Below are 27,953 nucleotides of genomic sequence, written 5' to 3'. Positions count from 1 at the left end.
GAGCTGCCTGTATATTGAAGCTCAGGGGAGTGTTCCTGTGTTGCTGGAGAATTTGAGTGGTATGTCTTGTTTTGGAACTTGTTGGCCCTTGGGGGGAGCTTGGTTTTGCTGTAGGTATGAAGGCATTTGATGAGCTCCTATTGCTTAATGTTCCCTGAATTCAAGAGTTCTCTAATGTTTTCAGGCTTTGGATTTAAGCCTCCTGCTTCTGGTTTTCAGTTTTATTTTTGCAGTAGTCTCTAGACTTCTCCATCTGTACAGCACCGATGATCAAACATCTAGGTTAAAGATGAAAAGTTTCTCCACATTGAGGGACACTCAGAGAGGTTCACTGAGTTACAAGGAGAAGAGAAGATGGAGGGGGTAGTTAGAGGTAACTGGAATGAGATGTGGTGAGATCAAAAGATGAGAGAGCAAGCTAGCCAGTAGTCACTTCCTTATGTGCGCTCTATAGTCTGGACTGCTCAGCGGTATTTACAGAGTTATACAGGGAAGAGGAGAGGGAGGAAGTAGACAGAGGTGACCAGGAGGATAAGAGAGAGGAATGAGTAGGAGAGAGACAAATCCTGCCAATAACCAGTTCCTTAGGTGTTCTCCACCGTCTGGAACATGCAGAGATTCACAGAGTTGGATAGAGAAGAGATGGGGGAGAAAAGAGACAGAGGCCACCTGGTGGAGAAAAAGGAGAGTCCAAAGGAGGAGAGAGTGGTCAAGCCAGTAATCTCACTCTCAGGTAAACTTGGGTAGTGAGGTTTGGGTTTTTAAATGTACAAAATTGACAACAAAAACCTAAGAGCAAAGATTAAAAATCTAGAGTAGAGGTTGGATTTTCAAAAATACAATATTAAAGAAAAGAAGCAGAAGGAAAAAGGAAGAAAGAAAAAAAAACAAAACAAGAATTAAAAAAAAAACACACACACAAAAAAAGAAAAAACCACCAACAACCGTCCAAAGACTATAAATGGTGTTTGCCTTGAAAAAAAAAGGTCTTTTTTAAAAAAATAGTAATAGTAGGTTATAGAAATAAAAATTAGAGGAGAAATAGAAGACTTAACAATTTAAAAAAAAGAAAAAAAAACAAAACAAAGAAAAAGGAATGATTTTAAAAATAGTAAAAATATATCTGGCCCTTCTCCGACGTTGTGGGCCGTGTGGGATCACTTCCAAGGTGGTTCCCTCTGTTTAACTTCTTCTGTTTGCTGGTTTTTTAGGCTCACTAGTTCAGTTGCGCTGTGGGGAGGGGCGATGCTGCAAACAAATAGCACTGTCGTGTGCACACAGTGTCTCAGCCCCGCTTGACCTGTCCCTTCTCGTGGCGCACAAACCGCTCCGGCTCTACGATGCTCAGCCGGAACTGTCTGGGGCTGGCCCTAGGCTGCATGCACTTCCCGGTCCAAGCCGCTCAGGTTCAGCACTCAGGCAGCCCTCAGAGGCACAGATTCGGCTGGGACTGCGCTTTGTGCCCTTCCCAGGTCCGCGTAGCTCAGGAGTTTGGCGAGCGCGATTGCTGTGGCTTGTCATCTTTTATGCCGCTGCTGCTCAGCTTTCTGGGTGGACCGCTGGCGCCCCCCGTGAGGCAGATGGTGACTGTCCAGCACCCCCAGAAGTCTTAGCAAAGAAGCCTGCTTGCAGTTAGGTAAGTAAAGTCTCTCCGGGTCTGCAATTGCCCCTTTCCGGTCCTTAGGGCTCTGGCTGCCTGTCCCCGGCGGGGGATGGTCTGCAGCCGGCTTTTTCCGATCCGTCGTTTATTCTGTGCTCGGTCCTGGCGGTGTCTTATGTTCGAGCTTTTCACGTGGTAGCTATCCCACAGTCTGGTTTGCTAGCCCAAGTTAGATCGTTCTGGTTGTGCGTGGGGCGTTCCTGCCCGATTCTTACAAAGCACTGCAGCCCGCGCCTCCCGCGCTTCCCTGCCCTGCCCCCACTTCCCAGTGGCGGATGCAGGGGTCTGTGCTGCTTTTCCGCTGGGGGAGTTACTGTTGGGCTTGTAATCTCTTCGTTTTAATTATTTATTTATTTTTCCTTCCTGTTATGTTGCCCCTGTGTTTCCAAGGCTCGCCACAGACTCGGCAGGGAGAGTGTTTCCTGGTGTTTGGAAACTTCTCTTCTTAAAATTCCCTTCCCAGGACGGGCTTCCCTTCCTGGGAGGGAGCTCCCTCCCCACCTCCTTTGTCTCCTTTTTCGTCTTTTATATTTTTTCCTACCTGTTTTTGAAGACAATGGTCTGCTTTTCTGGTTGCCTGATGTCCTCTGTCAGCCTACAGAAGTTGTTTTGTGGAGTTTGCTCAGCGTTGAAATGTTCTTTTGAGGAATTTGTGAAGGAGAAAGTGGTCTTCCCGTCCTATTCCTCCGCCATCTTTACTCTTCCCCCAGATGCTTTTTAAAACTATGCAAGTAATTCACTTCAGTTCAATTCAGTTCAGTTGCTCAGTCATTTCCGACTCTTTGTGAACCCATGCAAGTAATTAAGTTCTCATTAAAAATAAGAATACTGGGACTGTGATGCCACCACAGAGCATTCCTGCCTTTAGCTGACTTCCAGAGAAGAATCAAAGTGTAACAGTAACTGTTATTTAAAAAGATCATGGCTGAAATTCTGTTTAGACTTTATTTGATAAGGAAAGTTATTTGCATAAATCTTGATATAGTAACTGGGCAATGATGGCATAGACCTCTGTGAAGGTTTTGTTATTCATGGAATACTTCTATAATAATCCTTCCAGTGTAGCTGACTGTGCACTTTCCTTGGAAGGAGTAATAGTCAGTTGTATAATTATATACTGATTCGTTATGTGTGTCCAGTAGTTTTGATTAGATGGTCAGGGACATGGAAGGAATGAGACCGAAAATTGGTCAGATTTGGGGAAGAGAAGACATATTTTAACTTCTCTGAATGAAGGAAAAAAACAGGTATCTATGTTTCATGTAAAGTACTCACCAAAGGTTCACCTCAACTGAGAATCATTTTAATAATGGATATAATGACTGACTATCTAAATAGCAGTCAGGCTTTTTTCCTGGTCGACTGTGTCATCACCCATTGGGCTAATGAGTAATTTGAACACAGTGGCAAGGTTATAGGCTATGCACTGGTCTCAGCAACATGGATTTCATTCATCAAAACTGTTCTGCCTATGGCCAGTGAATGTCCAGCTTGTGAACAGCAGGGATCAATAGTGAATTCCCCACGTGGCACCATTTTCCAAGAGATCAGCAAGTTATCTGATGATAAATTGATCACATTGAACAGTCTCCACCATGGAAGGAGAGCATTTTGTTATTAATAGAAGAGATGCATAACATTGTATAAAATGTATGGTGTACATCATAATGACTGAATGAATTTCATATATATACAAATATGTGCATATGTATTTATTTGTATAGTGTAATGATAACCAAAATAAATTTGTCTAACATCCATCACCTCATATAGCTAAAATTTTTTTCTGTGAGAAGATTAAAAATACAGTTTGTCAGTGATACTCAAGTATATTACACAGTATTGATTACAGGCATTACATCCCCATGATTTATTTATTACTAGAATTTTTAACTTTTTGTTTACCTTCATTCAGTTACTTCCACTCTTCTGTTGCAAACACCAATTTGTTCTGTGAGTTTGTTTTTTTAAGAATTCCACATGTAAGTGAGATAACTTATTATGTGTTTATTTCTGAATGGTTTTGCTTACTATAATACCCTCAAGATCATTCATGTTGTAGCAAATTGGAGAGTTTTCTTCTTTTCTGTAGTCAAGTAGTATTCTGTTTATCTGTGTGTATGTATCACATTTTCTTCATCCATCCATGGACACTTAAGTTGTTTCTATATCTTGGCTATTATAAGTAATGGTATGTAATGAAACCTTGTGAGGTAGATATTTTGTCTAACTAAGGTTTTTATTTAACTGTATACCCCAAATGAAATGCTATTCATGTAGTAATATGAAGAATTTACATCATGAAGAATTTTCCACAGTTTGTTGTGATCCATACAGTCCAAGGCTTTGGCATAGTCAATAAAAAAGAAGTACATGTTTTTTTGGAACTCTTTTGCTTTTTCTATGATCCAGTGGAAGCTGGCAGTTTGATCTCTGGTTCTTCTGCCTTTTCTAAATCCAGCTTGAACATCTGGAAGTTCATGGTTCATGTGTTGTTGAAGCCTGGCTAGGAGAATTTTGAGCATTACTTTGTTATTGTGTGAGATGAGTGCAGTTATGTGGTGGTTTAGGCTTTGACTTTCTTTGGGATTGGAATGAAAACTGACCTTTTCCAGTCTTCTGGCCACTGCTGAGTTTTCTAAGCTGGCATATTGAGTGCAGCACTTTCACAGCATCATCTTTCAGGATTTGAAATAGTTCAACAGGAATTCCATCACCTCCACTAGCTTTTTTCACAGTGATGTTTCCTAAAGCCCACCTGCACTTATTGCAGATGAGAAGTGTTATCTCAAATCCTCTCAATTGGAAGATGGATTCTTTAACTGCTGGACCAATAGGGGAGTTCTTGGGGGTAGTATTTCTGGTTTTCTTTCAGTGTTTTGTTTATATTATCCCATTCTTTTCTTATCTGCCAAGGTTTTGATGGTACATCTGCTTATAGTCTTGTGTAAGATAATGTCACTTTTCTCATGGTGCTTTAGAAATTCTTCTTATCTTTGACTTTAACAATTATAACATGTGTTGGTGTGATTCTCTTGAGGTAACCTACTTAAAGTACTTTATCCCTGTCTCAGTTTTGTCTGTCTCTTTGTGACCACGTGAACTGTAGTCCTCCAGGCTCCTGTGTCCATGGAATTCTCCAGGCAAGAATACGGGGGTAGGTAGCCATTGCTTTCTCTAGGATAGCTTCTTAAACCAGGTCTCCTGTATTGCAGGTGGTTTCTTTATCATCTAAACCCCCAGGGAAGCCTTTTAGGACTTAGCAATTTGATATTCATTTTTCTCCCAAGATATGGAAGGTTTTTTCTTTTACAGGTACTTTTCTCTCCCTTTGTCTTCCATTTCTGGGATTCACAAAATGTGTATATAGTTTCCTTTTGATGATAGGTGTTAAGTCCTATTGGTTTTTTAAATTTACCTTTTCTTGTTTTTGCTCCTCCAGCCTAATAATTTCAAAGTAGTCTCTTCTGATTGCTGATTCTCTCTTCTGCTTGGTTGTATTTGATCTTGAAATTCTCTAACTCTTCAGTTCATTTATTGACTTCTTCACTAAAAGACCCTTAAAATAATTCATATGTTTTTTGAAGAATTATACATGTGTTGTACAGATTGTGAACAGCATTTATGTCATATCTGAAACTAATCAAAATGGATTAAGGAAAAAGAGAGTCATTTAACAATATGTTAATTATACTCTTTTGAATTTTCAGATTACCTGTGAAAGCTTGAAATTAATTCTTTCTGTTTGTGCTTTATGATCCTTTATTATTATTTTCAAAATTTTATATTTTCAAGTAGAGTATAATTGCTTTGCAATATTGTGTTGGTTTTTGCCATTGCTCAACATGAATCAGCCATAGGTATACGTACATCTGTTTCTTTGTTGAGTTTTTCATTTTGTTCTTTTTTGTTTTTTGTGTTTCATTTTGTGGTCTTACTATGTGTTATTCCAGTTTAACAAAAGTTTCTTCTATAAGAAACTTCTGATCTTTGTCATATAATTGACAGTCTGTTTTTCTGTGGTCAATTATTGAAGTTTAAATAGTCTTTGGTGATGTGAGTTTTATATGATTCTTCATAATTGCTGTACCTTGCTAGTGGTATTTGCATATTTAAATTGTGATCTCCTCTTTTGTACTTCTCAGGTTTTCTTGGGCAGAGACAGCCCTTCATGTATTACCTCAACTTGGGTTTAATTCAGTTCAGTTTATAGTCTTCTTGGGCAAGTGAGGCTTACAATGAGGCAGTGAGGGTTGATTTTTTTGTTGTTGTTTCTTGTTCAGCTATTATGTACCTCTGAGATCAGGAGGTCAGTCCCTGTCTGAATAGGAATTGGTTAGGAGTGTGCTCACTTGGTTTTCTGTATATGATTGGCTTTAGAGTTGCCACCTTAGTTGCATTGATTCTCTTGCAGGCTTACTGATAGCATGGGATATGTTCCTATACTCAGTTTTTGGATGGGTCTGCAGTTTGCTACCTTGCCTGATCAGGGTTGTGGAATGGTTTCCTTGGCTGTTAGATCTTGATGCTTGGGCTCTCTTAACATGACAGAGTTGCTCACCAACTTCTTGGCCAGATATGACTGCTGTGTTGGTTACCTCGATGGACTTTGCCGGGGGCTGTGTGCTCAGGTGCCATTGTAAGTGGGCCTGTAGGACCCTAGATATTGTGTTTAGACTTTGTGATTAGATGACACTAGAGCTGTACAGAACAGTATCTGGCACTTATGAGTCTGCTTCTTAGCTCAGACTGGGCTTATATGCCTCATATAACTGATAGTACGTGGCACTAGATTCCCTGGTCGGTTGGGGCCAACAGCTACTCCTTCTAGTATTGCTCAATCTTTGCTCAGATGCTGTTGTAACTACTGTTGTTGGATGGACTGTGCAGCTTCCCAGATTCTGTGATTGGGTTTGCTGATTGGTTTGTGCTACAGGATGGAGAAGCCATTCAGTGAACTAACCATGAGTTGCCAGTGTAGAAAATAAAAAGGCTTCAAAGCTGGTAATGCTAATTGTTTGGGGTCCAGTATCAGGCAGAATTGTGCACTGAGTTAATTCTTTAGATGTGCCTTTGCAGTGGCTCTGTAGAATCATAGAGTCACTGTCTGGGCTCTCTACTTGTCATTTCTGCAAGGAAAACTTGGTCTCCCATGATAGGAGTGCTAGTAGATCTCAGTTACATTATAATCCCAAGTGGTTAAGCAGTGCATCTTCTTCCTGCAGTCCCCATAAAACTTCACTGGGTTGCTCTGTGTGTCATTCACAAGGCTGGGGAAGCTGAATATCCATCTTGGATTCTCCTTTGCTCACTGTAGAAACTGTAGACCTAGTAGATCCTTCTTGGTATGTTGGTATGCTCACTTGGGAGACAGACAGTATCAGTTCAGTTCAGTTCAGTCACTCAGTTGTGTCCAACTCTGACCCTATTAATTGCAGCACACAGGCCTTCCTATCCATCACCAACTCCCGGGATTCATTCAAACTCACGTCCATCAAGTCGGTGATGCCATCCAGCCATCTCATCCTCTGTTGTCCCCTTCTCCTCCTACCCCCTGTCCCTCCCAGTATCAGAGTCTTTTCCAATGAGTCAGTTCTTCCCATCAGGTGGCCAAAGTACTGGAATTTCAGCATTAGCATCAGTCCTTCCAAGGACTGATCTCCTTTAGAATGGACTGGTTGGATCTCCTTGCAGTCCAAGGGACTCTCAAGAGTCTTCTCCAACACCACAGTTCAAAAGCATCAATTCTATGGCGCTCAGCTTTCTTCACAGTCCAACTCTCACATCCATATGTGACTGCTGGAAAAACCATAAGTCTTGACTAGACAGACCTTTGTTGGCAAAATAATGTCTCTGCTTTTTAATACGCTGTCTAGGTTGGTCATAAGTTTCCTTCCAAGGAGTAGTCACCATCTGCAGTGACTTTGGAGCCCAGAAGAATAAAGTCAGCCACTGTTTCCACCGTTTCCCCATCTGTTTCCCATGAAGTGATGGGACTCGATGCCATGATCTTCGTTTTCTGAATGTTGAGCTTTAAGCCAACTTTCTCACTCTCCTCTTTGACTTTCATCAAGAGGCTTTTTAGTTCCTCTTCACTTTCTGCCATAAGGGTGGTATCATCTGCATATCTGAGGTTATTGATGTTTCTCCCAGCAATCTAGATTCCAGCTTGTGTTTCTTCCAGCCCAGCATTTCTCATGATGTACTCTGCATAGAAGTTAAATAAGCAGGGTGACAATATACAGCCTTGATGTAGTCCTTTTCCTATTTGGAACCAGTCTGTTGTTCCATGTCCGGTTCTAACTGTTGCTTATAATCTGAATAAAAATGTCCCTCTTACCCTCCTTAGGTATTCTTTTATGTTTCAGTTTCAAGAATCCTCTTCAGTCTTAGCCCCATATTCTGGGATTTTTACAGTGTTGTCTTGTCTGGGTTATTTACTAGTTGGGACTGAAGTTGAGAAAAACTTGTGCTGACATCATGATGGTGTCTCGTCAGCACCATTTACTATTACTCTGAATGACTGGCTACCAGTTTTCGCTTCCTTTCCCCATGACTTTATGCTTTCCTTGGAAAGAGATGAGGTGTTAGTTTCAGAAGGAGGGTTGCTTTCACTTGTAGACATATCACCAGTGATTACATTAAACTGAAAGTTAAGAGTGCTTCCTTGTAAATTGGACGCGTTATATACATTACAGTGAATCAGCAGACAAAGGAGTTTCTCTTCTGGCTTTGCTGATTCATTCTGACAAGCAGGAAGGGGAACTTGAAATACTGTTTCATAATGGCCAGAAAGTAGAGCATTGCATAATGTCCATACAGGAAATTCCTGAGGACATCTCTTAGTACAGCATGCCTTGTAATTTTAGGATACTGGAAAATTGAAACAACCCAATCCAGACAAAAGTATACTAGTAATGGCACAGATCCTTATGGACTGAAGCTTTGTATCGCTAGGTAAAGAAATATGACCAGTTGAAATACTCGCTAATCAGTTAGTTTACAATCCCTCACCCTAACCCTACTGAGGAAGACTGAAGGCAAAAGGAGTGGCATAGGATAAGATGGTTGGATGGCATCACTGATTTGATGAACAAAAATTTGAGGAGATAGGACAGGGAAGCCTGTGGTGCTACAGACCATGGGGTTGCAAAGAGTCATGCTTGAGTGACTGAACAACAACCTCCAGCCCCTACCCCTGGAGTTCTGCTTAAACTTCGAACATACTGTATGAGGTTCTGTTTTTCTGGAGATCCTTTAACTGTAACATTATGTTACCCTTGCAAATGAAGTGTGTAAATCTTATTACAATATATATTATTTTAGTCTTTTAAAAGAATGTCTTTATTTTCATTGTAACTAGATTTCAGCAGACGTTTGATAAGATACACTTGCCACCATTATGTATTTTTTAAAGAATTCAAGTTCAGGAGTTGTTGATTATGGAGTTTGGCCAAGGTTTTTCTGTGGACTTGATAATAAACTTTAACTTTAATTTGCTATACTTGTTTCTGCCATGGACTTCTTTTCTTTTTTATAAATAAGCTTCTATAACTATTGTTAGCCCTGTAGTCATATATACAAAATCTGCAACTATGTTTACAAAGTACAGTTTGCATACTGCAGCATCCAGTATATTCACAAATGCATGATTGTTTTTCCTTTTCTTTGAGAAGTTAACAAATAACCTTGGCATTGTTCTCTTTTTCTTTAAGAAATATGTTGCTTGATCTTTTTTTTTTTACATTGAACTTCATATTGAGTATAGTTGATTAACAATGTTGTGATGGTTTTAGATGTGAAACAAAATGATATACCTTTATCCATTCTTTTTCAGATTTTTTTTTCCCATTTAGGTTATTATTAAATATTGAGTGGTGTTCCATGTTCTGTATAGTATGACCTTGTTGGTTATTCCTTTTATTTTTTTCTTTTACAAATTAAAAAAGTAGTTTTTTTACCAGCTAAAAAAACTAGTTTTATTGATTGATTTATTTTTAATTTATTAATTAACTGGGCTGCCTTGGGTCTTAGTTGGGTTAGGTGGAATCATTCTTACATTGTTTAGATCTGTCACTGTGACATGTGGGCTTAGTTGCAAGTGGTGCTCAGGCTTAAGTCCTGTCCATTTTAAATACAGCAGTGTGTCCATGTCAATTCCAAACTCCCCACGTTCCTTCATGATAACCATCAGTTCCTTCTCTGTCTGTGAGACTGTGTCTTGTAAATAAGTTCATTTGTATCATTCCCCTCCCCACCCCCCCCACCCCCAAATTCCCTACATAAGCCATATTACATGGTATTTCTTTTTCTGAGTGTTCTGTTTGGCTTACTTCACTCAGTGTGGCACTCGCTAGGTCCACTGTGTTGTTGCAAATGACATTATTTTGTCCTTTTTTATGACTGATATTTATACCACATATCCTTTATACATTCCTCTATTGGTGGACATTTCGGTTGTTTGCATATTTTGACTATTGGTTTGGATAATGTTTTTCTCTGGATAAACTCCAGGAGTGGGATTGCAGGGTCATATGGTGGCTCTGTTTTTAGTTTTTAAGGAACTGCCATACTGTCCCCCATAGAGGCTTTGCCAGTTAACATTCCCATCAGTAGTGTAGAAGGATTCCATTTTTTTCCACACACTCTCCACCATTTGTTATTTTTGATGCTGTCCATTTGGCTAATGTCAAATGATATCTCCTTGTACTCTTGATTTGCATTTTTCTAATGACAGCAATGGCAAGGACCTAACAGAAGCAGAAGAAATTAAGAAGACGTGGCAAGAATATGCAGAAGAAGTATATAAAAAGGTCTTAATGATCTGGATAACGATGATGTTGTAGTCACTCATCTAGAGCCAGACATCCTGGAATGTGAAGTCAGTTGGGCCTTAGAAAGTCAAGTGGGCCTTTGGAGGAAAATAGGGCAAGAGAGTGTGAGATGGTTGGGTGGCATCAATGCCTGAATGGACCTGAGGTTGAGCAAACTCTGAGAAATAGTGAAAGACAGGGAAGCCTAGCATGGTGTAGTTCACAGGGTCACAAGGAGTTGGACATAAGTTAGCAACCAGATGACAACAACAACGTAGTTAGTGATGTTAACTAATTGGGTTTTCATGTGTTTCTTAGTCTTCTGTGTGACTTCTTTGGAGGTCTATTTAGATCTTCCAGTTTTTTGATTGGGTTGTTTGTTTTGATAATATTAAGACATGAGATGTTTTTAAATTTTGGAGATCAGTCCCTTGTTGGTCACAAGTGTTTACAAATATTTTCTCCTGTTCTGTGGGTTATGTTTTCATTTTTTTCCCCTGTGCAAAAGCATTTAATTTGATTCCATTTGCTTGTTTTTGTTTTAAATTCCATTACTCTGGGAGACAGACTGAAAAGGGTTTGCTGTGATTTTTGTCAGAGCACTCTGCCTGTGTTTTTCTATAAGAATTTTGAGTATCCAGTTTCACATTTAGGTCTTTAATCTATTTTGAGTTGTTTTTGTGAATGGTGTTAAAGAATATTCTAATTTCATTTTCATTTTAATCTAAAGGGAAGTCCTGGATTTTTGTTCTTTCATTTTCAGTTATCCTCAGGTAATTTTTTAGTAATCCATTTGTTAGTATCATATGATGTAGCCTACATGTATTGTGTTTTGTTGTTGTTGTTGTTGTTTTAAAATTTTTTTCTAATGTTAAAGAGTTGTGGTTGAAAAAGGTGTATGATATGAATTGGGTTTTCTTAAATTTATCGAAGATTGCTTTGTGTCCCAGTATCTGGTCAATCCTGGAGAATATGCCATGTGCATGTGAAAAGACTGTTGAATTTTGGATGGGATGCTATATAAGTGACAATCAGGTCTATCAAATGGGTCTTTTCAGGATTGTATTTCCTTATTTATTTGCTGTCTCAGTGATCTATTGATTGATAAAAGTGGATGTTAAAGTCCTTCTCATGTTTTTTTTTTTTTTCCCTTTTTGCCTTTTAATATTTAGCTTGTATATTGAGGTGCTTTTATGCTGACTGCATATCTGTTTACAGTGGTTCTATCTTCTTGGATTGAGAAGATCCCTTGATAATTATGTAATGTCCTTTTTTGTCTCCTGTAACAGTCTTTAAGTTCTTTTTTGTCTGATATGAGTATTGCTGCTTCTGCTTTCTTTTGATTTCATTTGTATAGACTACTTTCTCCCACCATCTCATTTTCAGTCTGTATGTGTCCTTAAGTCTGTAGTGGATTTCTTTAAGGCAGCATATATAGAGATTTGTTTCTGCAGCCATTCAGGTAGTGTTTGTGTTTTGGCTGGAGAATTTAATACAGGACATTTAAGAAAATTATTGACATGGATGTTCTATTACCATTTTCTTACTTGTTTTGTTTTTGTTGGTTTTTTTCTTTTGTTCTCTTACCTTTTGATAACCATTTTATTTTTGTGTTTGTGTTGCTTTTTCTTGTGTGTGTGTGTGTAAATATGGTGGTTTTGGGGTTTGCTGTTTCTGTAAGATTTTGGTAAAGTGGTACGTATGTGGTTGTTTTAAGTTGCTGGTCTCTTTTGCCAACAGGAGTTTTTTTAACATTTGTTTTTAGGCTGGTCTGGTAGTGCTGTATTCTCATAGCTTGTCTTTGAAGCTTTTATTTTTTTCATCAAATCTGGATGAGAGCCTTGCTTGGTAAAATAACCTTGGTTGTAGCTTCTTCATTTTCATCTCTTTAAATATATTGTGCCATTCCCTTTTGGGCTGAGAAATCAACTGATAACCTATGGGAGTTCCCTTGTATGTTATTTGTTGTTGTTCCTTTGTTAATTTTAATATTTTTTCCTTTGTCTTTAAGCATTGGTAATTTGATTACTGTGTGTCTTGGGGTGTTTATCCTTAGGTTTATCCTGCCTAGGACTCTGCACTTCCTGGACTTGGGTCACTGTTACCTTTATCTTCTTGTTCTGGAACCCATATCATGTGAATGTTGGTACTTCTTAATGTTGTCTTAGAAGTTTCTTAGAATATTGTTATGTATTTCCATTCTTTTTTCTTTATTCTGTTTCATGGCACCGATTTCAACTATTGTCTCCCAGGTCACTTTTGTGTTCTACCTAAGTTATTCTGCTTCTGACTTCTGCTACTGTTTTTTTCATTTCTTTAAACATTTCTTACTTCTTCTCAACCCTTGCCTCAAAGCTTTTTTTGAGATCCTGTTATTTCTGAATTCACTCTGATCAGGGCTGTGCTCAGTGTAACTTTAAAATCCACTTATCTGCTGATAGGTAGGGCTGGGACTCTGTCCCTTCCTCCTTGGTTATTTGGCTTGAAGTAATCCAGCACTGGATCCTTCCAGAGTTTGCTCAAACTCATGTCCATTGAGTCAGTGATGCCATCCAAACATCCCCATATCTTCTTGCCCTCAACTTTCCCAGCCTTAGGGCCTTTTCTAATGAGTTGCCCCTTTGTATCCAGTGCTCAAAATATTGGAACTTCAGCTTTAGCATCAGTCCCTCCAATGACTATTCAGCACTGATTTCTTCTAGGATTGACTGGTTTGATTTCCTTGCAGTCCAAGGGACTTTGAAGAGTTCTTTATCATCACAGTCCAAAAACATCAATTCTTTGGCTTTCAGCCTTTTGGTCCAGCTCTCACATACATACATGACTATGGGAAATACCATAGCTTTGACTAGCTTTGTCAGCAAAGTAATGTCTTTCCTTTTTAATACACTGTCTAGGTCTGTCATTGTTTTTCTTCAAAGGAACAAGCATCTTTTAATTTCATGGCTGCAGTTACCATCTGCAGTGATGTTGGGGCCCAAAGATAGTCTGTCACTGTTTCCATTGTTGCCTGTCTATTTGCCATGAAGTGATGGGACTGGATGCCATAGTCTTAGTTTTTGAATGTTGTTTTAAGCCAGCTATTTCACTCTCCTCTTTCACCTTCATCAAGACACTCTTTATTTCCTCTTCAATTTCTGCCATAAGGGTGGTGTCATCTGCATATCTGAGGTTATTGATATTTTTCCTCGCAGTCTTCATTCCAGCTTGTGCTTCATCCAGCTGGGGATTTCTGATGATGTACTCTACATATAAGTTAAATAAGCAGGGTGACAATGTACACACTTGACATACTCCTTTCCCGGTTTGGAACTAGTCCGTTCTTCCATGTTCAGTTCTAACTGTGGCTTCTTAACCTGCATACAGGTTTCTTGAGAGACTGGTAAGGTGGTCTGGTATTTCCATCTCTTTAAAAATTTTCCACAGTTTGTTGCAATCCACATAGTCAAAGGCTTTAGCATAGTTAGTTAAAGCAGAAGTAGGTGTTTTTCTGAAACTCTCTTTGTCCCTATGATCCCACCTGATATTGGCAATTGGATCTCTGGTTCTTCTGCCATTTGTTAAGTCCAGCTTGAACATCTGGAAGTTTTCAGTTCACCTACTGTAGATGCCTAGCTCGGAGAATTTTGAGCATTACTTTGCTAGCATGTTAAATGAGTGCAATATTGTGGTAGTTTGAACATTCTTTGGCATCACCTTTCTTTGTGACTGGAATGAAAACTGACCTTTTCCAGTCCTGTGGCCACTGCTGAGTTTTCCAGATTTGCTGGCATATTGAGTGTAGCACTTTCCCAGAGTCATCTTTTAGGATTTGACATAGCTCAACTGGAATTCCATCACCTCTGCTAGCTTTGTTCATAGTGATGCTTCCTAAAGCCCGCTTGACTTCACACTCCAAGATGTCTGGCTTTAGGAGAGTGATCACACCATCGTGGTACTCTTGCCACCTCTTCTTAATATCTTCTGCTTCTGTTTGGTCATACTCTTTCTGTCCTTTATTAAGCCCATCTTTGCATGAAATTTTCCCTTGGTATCTCCAGTTCTCTTGAAGAGATTTCTAGTCTTTCCTATTCTGTTGCTTTCCTCTGTCTCTTTCCATTGACCACTGAGGAAGGCATCTTATCTTTCCTTGCTGTTCTTTGGAACTCTGCATTCACTAGATATATCTGCCCTTTTCTCCTTTGCCTTTCATTTCTCTTCTTTTCTCAGCTATTTGTAAGGTCTCTTCAGACAACCATTTTGCCTTTTTGCATTTCTTTTTCTTGGGGATGGTTTTGATCATTGCTTCTTGTGTACAGTGTTATGACTCTCTGTCCATAGTTCTTCAGGTACAGTGTCTTATCACATCTCATCCCTTGGATCTGTCACTTCCACTGTGTAATCATAAGGGATTTTAGGTCATACCTGAGTGGCCTGGTGGTTTTCACTACATTTTTTCAAGTCTGAATTTTGCAATAAGGAGTTCATGATATGAGCCCTAGTCAGCTCCTGCTTTTGTTTTTCTGTTTTTCTGACTGTATAGAACTTCTTCATCTTTGGCTGTGAAGAAAATAATCAAACTGATTTCGGTATTGGCCATCTGGTGATGTCGATGTGTAGAGTCGTCTCTTGTGTTGTTGAAAGAGGGTGTTTTGCTGTGACTGTGCTCTCTTGGCTGTTAGCTTTTTACCTGCTTCATTTTGTACTCCTAGTCCTAACTTGCCTGTTACTCCAAGTATCTCCTGAGTTCCTGCTTCTGCATTCAGTCCCCTGTGATGATAAGGATGTCTTTTTTTGGTGTGAGTTCTAGAAGGTCTTATAGGTCTTTATAGGAGTGTTTAGCTTCTTTGGCATCAGTGGTTGGGCAAAGACTTAGATTGCTGCAATATTGATGGTTTGTCTTACAAATGAACTGAGAGCATTCTGTCATCTTTGAGATTGCACCCAAGTACTGCATTTCAGACTCTTGTTTACTATGAAGGCTGCTCCATTTCTTATAAGGGATCATTGCTCATAGTAGTAGACATAATGGTCATTTGAATTAAACTCACCCATCCCAGTGCTTTTTAGTTCACCGATTCCTAAAATGTCAGTGTTCACTCTTGCCATCTCCTGTTTGACAATTTCCAATTTACCTTGATTCATGGACCTAATATTCCAGGTTCCTATGCAATATTGTTCTTTACAGTATTGGACTTTATTTTCACCACTAGGCACATCCACAACTGGCCATTGTTTTTGCTGTGACTCAGCCTCTTCATTCCTTCTGAAGCTATTTCTCAACTCTTCTCCAGGAATATATTGGTCACCTACCCACCTGGAAAGTTCATCTTTCAGTGTCATATCTTTTTGCCATTTCATACTGATTCTGAAGTTCACAAGACAAAAATGGTGAAGTAGTTTGCCATTCCTTTCTGTAGTGGACCACATTTTGTCAAATCTCTCCACTGTGACTCGTCCATCGTGGATGGCCCTACACAGCACGGCTCGGTTTTGTTGAGTTATACAAGGCTGTTATCCAAGTAATGAGTTTGGTTAATTTTCTGTGATTCTGGTTTTCATTATGCCTGCTCGCTTATGGATGAGGATAAAAACCAGACCACTACAGTCAATCAGATATTGCACTAAAGTGAATGATACTAGTTTTCTTTTATTTTTTAGTGCTTAAGAAAAGTTATATTTACACTGTACTGTAGTTTTATTGAGTGTGCAGTAACATGTCTTGAAAAAAAAATGTACAAGGATGCCCCTGGAGGTGCAGTGATTAAAAGTCTGCCTACCGATGCAGGGAACATGCATTTGATTCCTGGTCCAGGAAGATCCCACATGTGGAGGGTCAGCTAAGCTTGTGTGCAAAACTGTTGGGCCTCTGCTCTCTAGAGCCCATGTTCTGCAGCAAGAGAAGCCATAGCAATGAGAAGCCCTCCCACTATACCAGAAGTAGTCCCGACTCAGCACAACTGGAGAAAGCCCAGGTAGCAAGAGACTTAGTGCATTCAAAAATAAATTAAGAAAAAGTACACACATTTATTTTAAAATACTTATATTGTAAATCAAGCATGCTGCGGCTGCTTCTAAGTCACTTCAGTCGTGTCTGACTCTGTGCAACCCCATAGACAGCAGCCCACCAGGCTCCACCACCCCTGGAATTCTCCAGGCAAGAACACTGGAGTGAGTTGCCATTTCCTTCTCCAGTGCATGAAAGTGAAACGTGGAAGTGAAGTCGCTCAGTTGTGTCTGACTCTTTCCTTCAACAAAATTCTTAAAAACAAGTAAATTCTACAACACAGCAAAAAATAAAATATAAATATTTCGTTGCTAAAAAATGTTATATTTTGAGCCTTCAGTGTCTGATAATCTTTTTTTGGTGGAGTGTGTTTTCTTGATGTTGATGTCTCCTAACTGATCATTATGATGTTTGCTGAAGATTAGGATTGGTGTGGCTTTCTTAGTTCCACAGTGAAATTTGCAACATTGACGGACTCATTTCACAAGTAGTTTTTCAGTAGTACAAATGTTGCTTGATAGCATTGTTTTACCTACACTAGAATTTTCAAAATTGTAGTCATTTTGCTACTCAGAATGATTCTGCTTTTGCTTTAACAGCTAAGTTTATGTAATATTTTAAATCCTTTTTTTAAATTTCAGTAGTCTTCTCAGCATTTTCATCAGGAGTGTATTCCATTTCAAGAAGGAGTTTCCTTTGTTCATCTGTAAAGAGGAACCTCTCATTTGTTAAGGTTTTATCATAAATTACAATGATTCAGTATCTCTTCAGGCTCTATTTCTGATTCTGTTTCTCTTGCTGTTTCCTTCTTACTGGCATTATTTCCTGAAGTGAAGCCTTGAACTTTTCAAAGTCATCTGTAAAGGTTGATATCAGTTTCCTGTAATTTTTATATTTTAGGCTCGTTCCATGAATCTTGAATGTTACAACATTTGGAAAATTTCTTCCAATCTGTTGAATTTTTTTGTTTTTAATTATTTCTTTTGGTAGACATTTTCATGTTTTATCTAATTCTATTTGTTGACATGTTAATTTTGCTGTTGTCCTATGTACAAGAATTCGATTAGACCCAAGTTGGGGAGCTTCTTCCCTATATTTTCTTCAAGGAAGGTTTATGGTATAAGCCTTTGTGTGTTAGGTCTTAATCCATTTTAAGTTACTTTTTGTGAGTAGTGTTTGTTAGCCTCTCAACTGTGTCCAACTCTTTGCAATGCCTCGGACCATAGCTCACCTGGATCTTCTGTCCATGGAATTCTGCAGCAAGAATACTGGATTGTATTGCTGTTCCCTTCACCACATATAAGAAAAGAGTCCAATTTTAGCAGTTTGCATGGGTTCATCCATTTTCCCTACCATCATTTTTAAAGAGATAAAGAGTCTACCCCTTTGCAGTTAGGTTTTTTTTGCTCCCCTGTAAAAAATTAGTTGACCATAATATGTGGATTTCATTCTGTATTGTTGATTTTGTTCTTTCATTCTCTGTGCTATTATTTTTATAGTGCCTATTACCGTACTGTTGTTAATTAGTACAGTATCATAGTGTGGTTTGAAATCAGGAAATGTGATTCCTTCAACTTCATCCTCATTCTTTGGATTGCTGAACTATTTGGAACAAATTTCTGGTTTCACAGGTGTTTTTAGGAGTTGAAAACATTGTTTTCAACATAATGAGCTTAATGAAAAGAAACAAAATATTTCTTCAGGGTTTTTGGCTTCTGCATTACCTGTTGGTTCATAAATTCATTGTTTCTTCTCATTATTCTGTAATATAGGATAGAATTTTTAGAACTGATGAGCATCTTATGTTCTATATTTCTTCTTAATAACATGAACAATAAACATAAAAGCTTTTAAATGATTTTTTTTTAACAGAATGCTGCATTTTTATATGGCCTTGGTTTGGTTTACTTCTATTACAATGCATTTCACTGGTAAGTTGACTTACATCAGATCTTTTCCCTCTGTGTGTGTATGTAAGCACATATAAATGACCAGCACATTAAATATTTTAGTGTCAGTAAATTCTCATCTCATTAGTAGCATATTTTCCTTTGTAGATTCAAATCAAGTTTAGCCATCATTCCCTTCAGTCAGCATATTTGCTGACTTGATTATAAATTATCCATCTTCCTCAGTAGGAATAATGATACCTTTTCAGTACTGAGGATTAACTGTGATAGTAATATGTAAGATTTTATAAACTGCAAACAATAGGATACTTTTTTGGTTTTGTCCTTTTAAAATTTTCATTTAAGTACTATAAGAATTCAAAGAAAGGTAAATGAGTATACAACTAGTGTTTACAACCATGTCCTGTAGGTCATTCTGAATATTTAATACAGAGTTGTTTAATATACATTGACCAGTATTTGTTACGGTTTCACAAAGGTGAAGAAACATTTAGCTTTTAGTTGTATGACTTGCCTACATAATATTTACCTTCTTGGCTTTTTGGTGAATTAATTTTTTCATGTTCTGAAGTTTGCTGCATAAACCTCTGGATAATCTATAGATGTTACAGCACTTTTTAAAATGAACTATATTTCTTACCTAAGAATATGTCTCCTAAAAAAGATCTCTTAACATAAGAGATAACATAAACATATGTTTAACAGGTGTTAAACATAATTCACTTTTCTCCTATTTGAAATTGATTGTGAGTTGGGACAATTTTAAGGTCTGTAAATTCCCTGAAAATCCTTTTTACACAACTTAAAAATCTGAACTTTAGAAGTAGAAAAGATCTTAGAGATCATTTAAATTTTAAAATTTTGTTGAGAAGGAAAATAATATATGTTCATTTTTATTTAGTTTTTCTTAATCATTTATTTAGTATTGGAAGGAGGCTTCATGTTCAAGATGATAATAATTTTAAACATATTCCATACTTTAAAAAAAAAGGATTTTCTTTTTTTTCTCCCTCTTCTTTCCTTTCTGCCTCCCTCCCTTTCTTCTTTTCTTTTAACAAAACTGTTATTGGCATTGGATTCATGAACTTAGTTATGGTCAGTTACAAATGGGAAGAGGATAGATGGTTATCAGTAGGACTTACAAGGTTTTTAGTGAGATATGTTTAGAAGTAAGCTACACCAAATGGAATAATTTACTGTACTTTGTCCTATAAAGATGGAAAAATGGATATTTAAAAATCATCCCTTGCAGTTTTGCACATACAGTCATTTTAGCTAGTCAGAACGAATGTAGGTAAAATCCAATGTAAGACTTAGAACAAAGAACTATAAGTTTTCAAAATAGAGAAGCGTGACTTACAGTGAAAAGTTTTCAGGTACTTATGATAACTCATGAACTCTGTTAGAGTGAAGATAAGAATGTAAAATCATGAGCGATAAATCTGTAGATTCAAAATGCTCATTATTGATAAATGTATGACAGTTAAATTAGTGTGAAAGATGATTATGGATTATAACAACTTATCTTTATGATGTCTGTGTGTTTCCCAGAGAAAACCTTCTTTTTGAAATACCTGTTTTTGCGGTAAATGTATATATAACCACAGAATTTGAGAAGTAGAATTTTGACTGTAACAGAGCTTACTAAATTGTGATATGACTGCTATAGACGTTATTTTATAATATAAAGAGGACTGACTTTGGAAATAGTTACAGTCCTAATAGTGATTTTAGAGGTTTTGAGAGAATAGAATAATTGAGATTCAAAATAGACTCTTTGTCTCTCCTGTCATACTTATTTTTGGAGAAGTAATAATTCACATATTCCAAGTACTTATAAGACACTTACTCCTTGGAAGAAAAGGTATGAGCAACCTAGGTAGCATATTGAAAAGCAGAGACGTTACTTTGCCAACAAAGGTCCGTCTAGTCAAGGCTATGGTTTTTCCAGTGGTCATGTATGGATGTGAGAGTTGGACTGTGAAGAAGGCTTATCACTGAAGAGTTGATGCTTTTGAACTGTGGTGTTGGAGAAGACTCTGAGAGTCCCTTGGACTGCAAGGAGATCCAACCAGTCCATTCTGAAGGAGATCAGCCCTGGGATTTCTTCGGAGGGAATGATGCTAAAGCTGAAGCGCCAGTACTTTGGCTACCTCATGCGAAGAGTTGACTCATTGGAAAAGACTCTGATGCTGGGAGGGATTGGGGGCAGAAGGAGAAGGGGACGACTGAGGATGAGATGGCTGGATGGCATCACTGATTCGGTGGACGTGAGTCTGAGTGAACTCCGGGAGATGGTGATGGACAGAGGTCTGGTGTGCTGTGATTCATGGGGTCACAAAGAGTAGGACATGACTGAGCGACTGAACTGAACTGAAGTACTTAAAAAATATTTCCAACTTATTTGGATTTTTCTGCATTAATAATAAAGACCTGTTAATATGACAGAGTAGTCAAGGTAAATAGAAATAGAGCATGATAGACAAAAGAAGATTGAAGTTGATTATGGAAATTAGAAACAGTTCCATAAACATAGATCCTTGACTTATGATAGTGGTAGCACTCCGTTGCCGTGAGGGCAAGAGTATTTTTTCCACAGATCATTCGGTACACTAGTAATCCCATACTGCAAAAAAAAAATTACTAGTCCCTTTCTGAGTCATACTGTATTTAAAATAGATTCCAAGCAGAATGTAAAGTGTGATAGGTAAAAGTAAGCCTTATAAATCATATCAAATCCCAAATCACATCCCTTTCTATTATACAGTGGAAATGAGAAATAGATTCAAGGGATTAGATATGATAGAGTACCTGAAGAACTATGGGCAGAGGTTTGGGACATTGTGCAGCAGGCAGTGATCAAGACCATCCCCAAGAAAAAGAAATGCAAAAAGGCAAAATGGTTGTCTGAGGTGGACTTACTATGTATATACACACACAGTATATAGCAGAGAAGAGAAGAGAAGTGAAAGGGAAAGTAGAAAAGGAAAGATATATCCATTTGAATACAGGGTTCCAGAGAGTAGCAAGGAGAGATAAGAAAGCCTTATTCAGTGATACATGCAGAGAAATAGAGGAAAACAATAAGTTGAGAAAGACCAGAAATCTCTTCAAGAAAATTAGAGATACCAAGGGAATATTTCATGCAAAGATGGGCACAATAAAGGACAGAAATGGTATGGACCTAACAGAAGCAGAAGATATTAAGAAGAAGTGGCAAGAATACACAGAAGAACTGTGCAAGAAAGATCTTCATGATCCATATAATCGCGATGGTGCAATTGCTCACCTAGAACCAGACATCCTGGAATGTGATGTCAAGTGGGCCTTAGGAAGCATCATTACAAATAAAGCTAGTGGAGGTGATGGATTTCCAGTTGAGCTATTTCAAATCCTGAAAGATGATGCTGTGAAAGTGCTGCACTCAGTATGTCAGCAAATTTGGAAAACTCAGCAGTGGCCACGAGACTGGGAAAGGTCAGATTTCATTCCAGTCCCAAGGCGGGGCAATGCCAAAGAATGCTCAAACTGCTACACAACTAAAGTCATCTCACCTGATAACAAAGTGAAGTGAAGTCACTCAGTCGTGTCCGACTCTGCGACCCCATGGACTGTACCCTACCAGGCTCCTCTGTCCATGGGATTTTCCAGGCAATAGTACTGGAGTGGATTATCATTTCCTTCTCCAATGATAACAAAGTAATGCTTAAAATTCTTCGAGCCAGTCTTCAATGGTATGTGAACTAAGAACTTCCAGATGTTCAAGCTGGATTTAGAAAAAGCAGAGGAACCAGAGATCCAATTGCCAACATCCATTGGATCATAGAAAAAGCAAGAGAGTTCCAGAAGAACATACTTCTTTTTTATTGACTGTGCCAAAGCCTTTGACTATGTGGATCACAACAAACTGGAAATTTCTGAAAGAGATGGGAATACCAGACCACCTGACCTGCCTCTTGAGAAATCTGTGTTCAGGTCAGGAAGCAATAGTTAGAACTAGCCAGTGAAACAACAGACTGGTTCCAAATAGGAAAAGGAGTACATCCAGGCTGTATATTGTCACCTGCTTATTTAACTTCTGTGCAGAGTACATCATGAGAAACACTGGGCTAGAGAGAGCAGAAGCTGGAATCAAGACTGCCAGGAGAAATATCAATAATGTCAGATATGCAGATAACCACCACCCATACGGCAGAAAGTGAAGAAGAACTAAAGAGCCTCTTGATGAATGTTAAACAGGAGAGTGAAAAAGTTGGCTTAAAGCTCAGCATTCAGAAAACTAAGATCATGGCATCTGGTCCCATGACTTCGCAGCAAATAGATAGAGAAATAATGGAAATATCAGAGACTATATTTGGCGGGGGGGGGGCGCTCCATAAGCACTGCAGGTGGGGACTGCAGCCATTAAAAGCCGCTTACTCCTTGGGAGAAAAGTTATGACCAACCTAGACAACATACTAAAAAGCAGAGACATTACATTGCCAACTAAGGTCTGTCTGTTCAAAGTTATGGCTTTTCCAGTAGTCATATATAGATGTGAGAGTTGGACTATAAAGACAGCTGAGCACTGAAGAATTAATGCTTTTGAACTATGGTGTTGGAGAACTCTTGAGAGTCCCTTGGTTAGCGAGGAGATCCAAACAGTCCACCATAAAGGAAATAAATCCTGACTATTCATTGGAAGGACTGATGCTGAAGCTGAAGCTCTAGTACTTTGACCACCTGATGTGAAGAAGCTGACTCATTTGAAACGACCCATATGCTGGGAAAGATGGAAGGCCAGAGGAGGAGGGGACAACAGAGGATGAGATGGTTGGATATTATCACTGACTCAGTGGACATGAGTTTGAGTAAACTCTGAGAGTTGCTGATGGTTAGGGAGGCCTGGCATGCTGCAGTCCTGGGGTCGCAAAGAGTAGACGCTACTGAGTGATTAAACTGAACTGAAGCCTTCTAAAAGTAGACTTATATGGAGCAGTATAGAACAAGATTAATCTTCTTACCTTCATGTCATTCTCATATTGTCTTCTCTGAGTTGTTTCAGAGAATTCTAATTGGTTATTTACATAGAAAAGTTAATGAATTTATTTTACAGTTTTGCCAAATGATGTGAGGAGTTAGAGGAGTTTTCTAATATATTATACTATTCGTTTACAGTGTTTTAAACTTGGCATTTGTTTTTAAATTGTATAATCATTGTATTTTCTGTACTCCCTAGGCAAATATAGTTAATATTAATCTTACACTTTCTTCCATTTGTATTCTTCAAGGGCAATTAAAGCATTTCAAGAGGTGCTTTATGTTGAGCCCAGCTTTTGTCGAGCAAAGGAGATTCATTTACGACTTGGGCTTATGTTCAAAGTGAACACAGACTATGAATCTAGTTTAAAGGTAGGTGGTTGGGGCTTTTCCTAGATATGCACTGCTTCATATTTGTGTGTGTGTGTTTGTTTTAAATGTTACAAAGTGTTGAGAAGTGTTAGAATTTATATTACTATTATTAGAAAATGAGAGAGTTTAGAATATGAACTTAAAGGAAATAAAGAGTTGGATTTCAAGGTACAAATTAGACAGCGCTAATATTTACAGGAAAACTTTTTAGTGCTTTAGATTTTTGTATACTTTAACAAAATGTAAATACTGATGTTTTTGATTAGTTGATATTAATCTTTATTTATTTCATTGAGTATATGTAAAACAGTTTCCAGTATGTGACTAGCCACTGTAGACATAGAGAGTTGGTTAGTGATGCTGTCTTGGGATTGAAGTATTGACTATTATTTTGTGTGTCTGATTAGAAATCTGCCTGCTTTTAATAGCATATGTCATCATTAAAGTATTTAATAGATGTGTTTATCTTTTAACAGTTCTGGACTGCTACTTGGTAAATATGAACATCATTTGAAAAAACAACATAATTGTTAAATGTTTTTTATGTTACTAGGAATTTGTCACTGTTTAATTTTTTTTTTTTTTTTTGGGAATTTCTGGGTTTGTGCTGTCATTTTATGCTTTCCAAGGTTTAAATGGGAATGAGACTTCCCTATGTGTCAGCATTGCTCTTTGAAAAAATTCAGCTTTCTGGAGAAAAGCATGTAGTTTTGAGAATTTATGATTTTCTAGAATGTTTGGTCTTCCCCCCATAGCGATGTATTCCAGACTACCTTAATTACAAAGGTGGTGTGCATATGTGCATCTGACATAAAGCTGAACTCAGTAACAAGGAAAATGTGAAATAAAGGTTACCTAGATAGCATATTCAAAAGCAGAGACATTACTTTGCCAACAAAGGTTCATCTAGTCACAGCTATGGTTTTTGCAGTGGTCATGTATGGATGTGAAAGTTGGACTGTGAAGAAAACTGAGTGGTGAAGAGTTGATGCTTTTGAATTGTGGTGTTGGAGAATGCTCATGAGAGTCCCTTGGACTGAAAGGAGATCCAACCAGTCCATTCTAAAGCAGATCAGTCCTGGGTGTTCTTTGGAAGGACTGATGCTAAAGCTGAAACTCCAGTACTTTGGTCACCTCATGAGAAGAGTTGACTCATTGGAAAAGACTCTGATGCTGGGAGGGATTGGGAGCAGGAGGAAAAGGGGACGACGGAGGATGAGATGGCTGGATGGCATCACCAACTCGATGGATGTGAGTCTTGAGTGAACTCTAGGAGTTGGTGATGGACAGGGAAGCCTGGCGTGCTGTAATTCATGGGGTCGCAAAGAGTCAGACAGGTCTGAGCGACTAAACTGAACTAAATAACTAATGTGATTGAAGGTTTTCCTTACTACTAACCTCAAGGTTAGTGGTTTGGCAGAGCTTGATGAACTCAGAAAACAGTTTATAGTTTAGATTTATTACAGTGAAAATACAAATAAAAAATTTCAAAGGAAAAAGATGACAAAGACAGTCAAGAGTGCCAAAGTCCACTGTCACAAGTCATTACAGTCATGTAGATAGCACTTTATTCTCCCTGAAATGATGTTTAGTTTCATACCATGAGTATTGCCAGCCAGAGAAGTTCACCAAGCATCTCCAGGGTTTTGCTCTTTTCGACTCAGTGTATATATGTGTATAATATTGAACTTTGGTATAGATAGAGCCATCTGACTGGCCTTAGTTTTAGTGACATTGAACTGACCACGTTAGTTCTCCATAATGTATAATATTGTTAGAATAAAATATCTTGATCACTCAAGGCCCTATGTATTCAAAGGTATACTTGTAAGGCAGGATATTCTAAAGGCTTAACAAAGTCTCAGAAGTTTCTTAATGCTAGAGCTTTCTTTTGTATGTGCAAGTGCAGACCAGCTGAGTAAATTCCTTTCTGCATTCGTACTCATTTAATTCCTTAATTCTTTCAGGTTTTAAAATAGGAGTGATCCTGAGGGCATACAGAAATTCAGCCAAGAACATTGCAAGTAGACTGTAAAGAATTTAGATCAAATGCAGGTCAGATATAAATGTAGCTGAGGAATAAGTCCAGGGTTAAACACAGTTGGTTCAGAGAATGAGATTGGGTTTATCAGTTATTTTCTATCAAGATTAGAATATAGTTTATCAAACTGTATCCTGTAGGGGTCAGTGGATTTAAAATGTAACTACAACTATCACACCTTCTATACTTTAACTCCTTTTATTTATACACTCAAAGTGTTTACATTAACCTATCAAAAATGCTTATGTTTCACAGGAGAAAATAAGTTAAATATGGTGTAATTTTTCGTAACGTTATCGTACAGCCTTTCATGTGCTTTGTGAAAAGATATTGGACAGCAAAAGAAAATTGGCAATATGTGAACTGTCCTTTACTTGGGCAGAGTAAAGTTAGATAATGTTCACTGCCTTATAGAAAGTGTTTTTGCTTTCTCATGTATAGCAGAACTAGTTTTATATGCACTTTTTTATTATGTTAGTTGTTCACACATGTCCAACTCTGCCATGCCATGGACTCCTCTGTCTATGGCAACTATACTGTAGTGGGTTGCCAGTCCTGTCTCCAGTGGATGTTTTTGACACCGGGATATAACCTGGGTCTTCTGAATTGCAGGTGGATTGTTTTACCTTGTGAGCCACCAGGGAAGCTCATTTAGATCAACAGTAAGAGACCTTCAAAGGATGCCAATTATAGCAAAAAAATTTAGGGGTATGCATTTCCTGCCTGTGCCAGTTTTGCCCTATTTTAAACTTCTGACAACTTCCTAAAAGTCATTTGTATGAAAACAGAATATTAGGATGCTTTTATAAGTTTTAGGTGTATACCATAGTGTTAGAGTATTTTTATAGATTTATACCCCATTGGAAGTTAAGATAATGGCTGTAAATATATCCTTGTTGCTTATCTTTTCAAAGCATCCCTCTGATGTACTCAAGTCCACCTATCCATCTCCCCTTTGGTAACCACTAGTTTGTTTCCTATAAAAATGAGTCTTCTTTCATTTTACGATATATTTGCTTATGAAAAGTGAAAGTGAAGTTGCTCAGTCGTGTCTGACTCTTTGAGACCCCATGGACTATAGCCTACCAGGCTCCTCCGTCCATGGAGTTGTCCAGGCAAGAGTACTGGAGTGGGTTACCATTTCTTTCTCCAGGGATCTTCTCAACACAGAGGTTGAACCCAAATCTCTCACACTGCAGGTGGTCACTTTGCCTTCTGAGCCACCTGGAATGCCCATATTTGTTTATAATATTTTTTAAATTACACTATGTAAGTGACACTATACAGTGTTTGTCTTTCTCACTTATTTCACTTATTGTTGTACTTATTTCACTAAGTACAGTATTCTCTAGATCTGTTCACATTGTTGAAAATGGCATTACTTTATTCCTTTTTTCGCTAACTAGCATATATATGTATTATTATTGATCATTCGCTTTGATGTAGCCCCATGTGCTTATTTTTCACTTTTGTTGCTTTTGCTTTTGGTATCAGGAATTGTCAAGATTTGCAACAGTACTGTTGTTATAAAAAATTTAACATTTTATGTTGTTTGAGATTTGTTTTAGAATAGTAATCCATTTTCCTGCTGCTTTGAAAGTTTGTGGAAATTTTTTTTGCCTTTAGGATTGTGAATACAATTTAATTGTGAGATTAAATGTAGATGGGGATTTCAAATTATATAAATCTCTTAACTTTTTGGAGTTTTACTATAATAATAATTAAATACTGTCATCTTGGAAATGTATTTCTTTTAAGGGCAATTTACTTTAGATGACTGTTATCTCAGATTACTGTTAGTATGTTTTCAAGATCAATTAGACTTAAAAATGTACTATGGTATGTAGTGGAACTGTTATACTTGTCTTTCTGTTAGAGGAAAGCAGTTACTAAATATATTTTTTTTAATAAAATATATTTTTTAAAATAGATTTGACTTGCCTCTGGTAGGACACTAAGGATATGTATTTAGTTCTGTAGAATGGATGAAAATGAAAGCAGTGTTCAAAGTTTAAATATTGGTTATTCCTAAGTAAGAAATGTTTTCCTGTTTTGGATTTTATTATTAACTTAAAAATTTCAGAACATAGTAAATAATCATGCAATTGAAAAACAAACAAGTAGAGTCACAGAAGTAGATGACAAAACTATG

At 37.8% G+C, this 27,953-nt stretch overlaps 1 protein-coding gene across 23 annotated transcripts in view; it reads left to right on the top strand.

Annotated features, from left to right (window-relative positions):
- LOC132659058 (lysine-specific demethylase 6A-like) overlaps positions 1-27,953 on the top strand; it is a 166,816-nt gene that overhangs the window by 51,879 nt on the left and 86,984 nt on the right. For all 23 annotated transcript variants that reach the window (XR_009599039.1, XM_060408701.1, XM_060408700.1 and 20 more), the window contains exons 5-6: positions 18,332-18,390; positions 23,640-23,760. Coding sequence is in view for 22 of the 23 variants with exons in the window: in XM_060408701.1 (XP_060264684.1) it covers positions 18,332-18,390; positions 23,640-23,760 (180 nt within the window). In the remaining variant the exon portion in view is untranslated. The remainder of the gene's footprint in view (positions 1-18,331; positions 18,391-23,639; positions 23,761-27,953) is intronic.

The sequence above is a fragment of the Ovis aries genome, chromosome Y, assembly GCF_016772045.2.
Source record: "Ovis aries strain OAR_USU_Benz2616 breed Rambouillet chromosome Y, ARS-UI_Ramb_v3.0, whole genome shotgun sequence".
NCBI classification, from domain to species: domain Eukaryota; kingdom Metazoa; phylum Chordata; class Mammalia; order Artiodactyla; family Bovidae; genus Ovis; species Ovis aries.
This window is presented reverse-complemented; position numbering and strand designations above follow the sequence as displayed.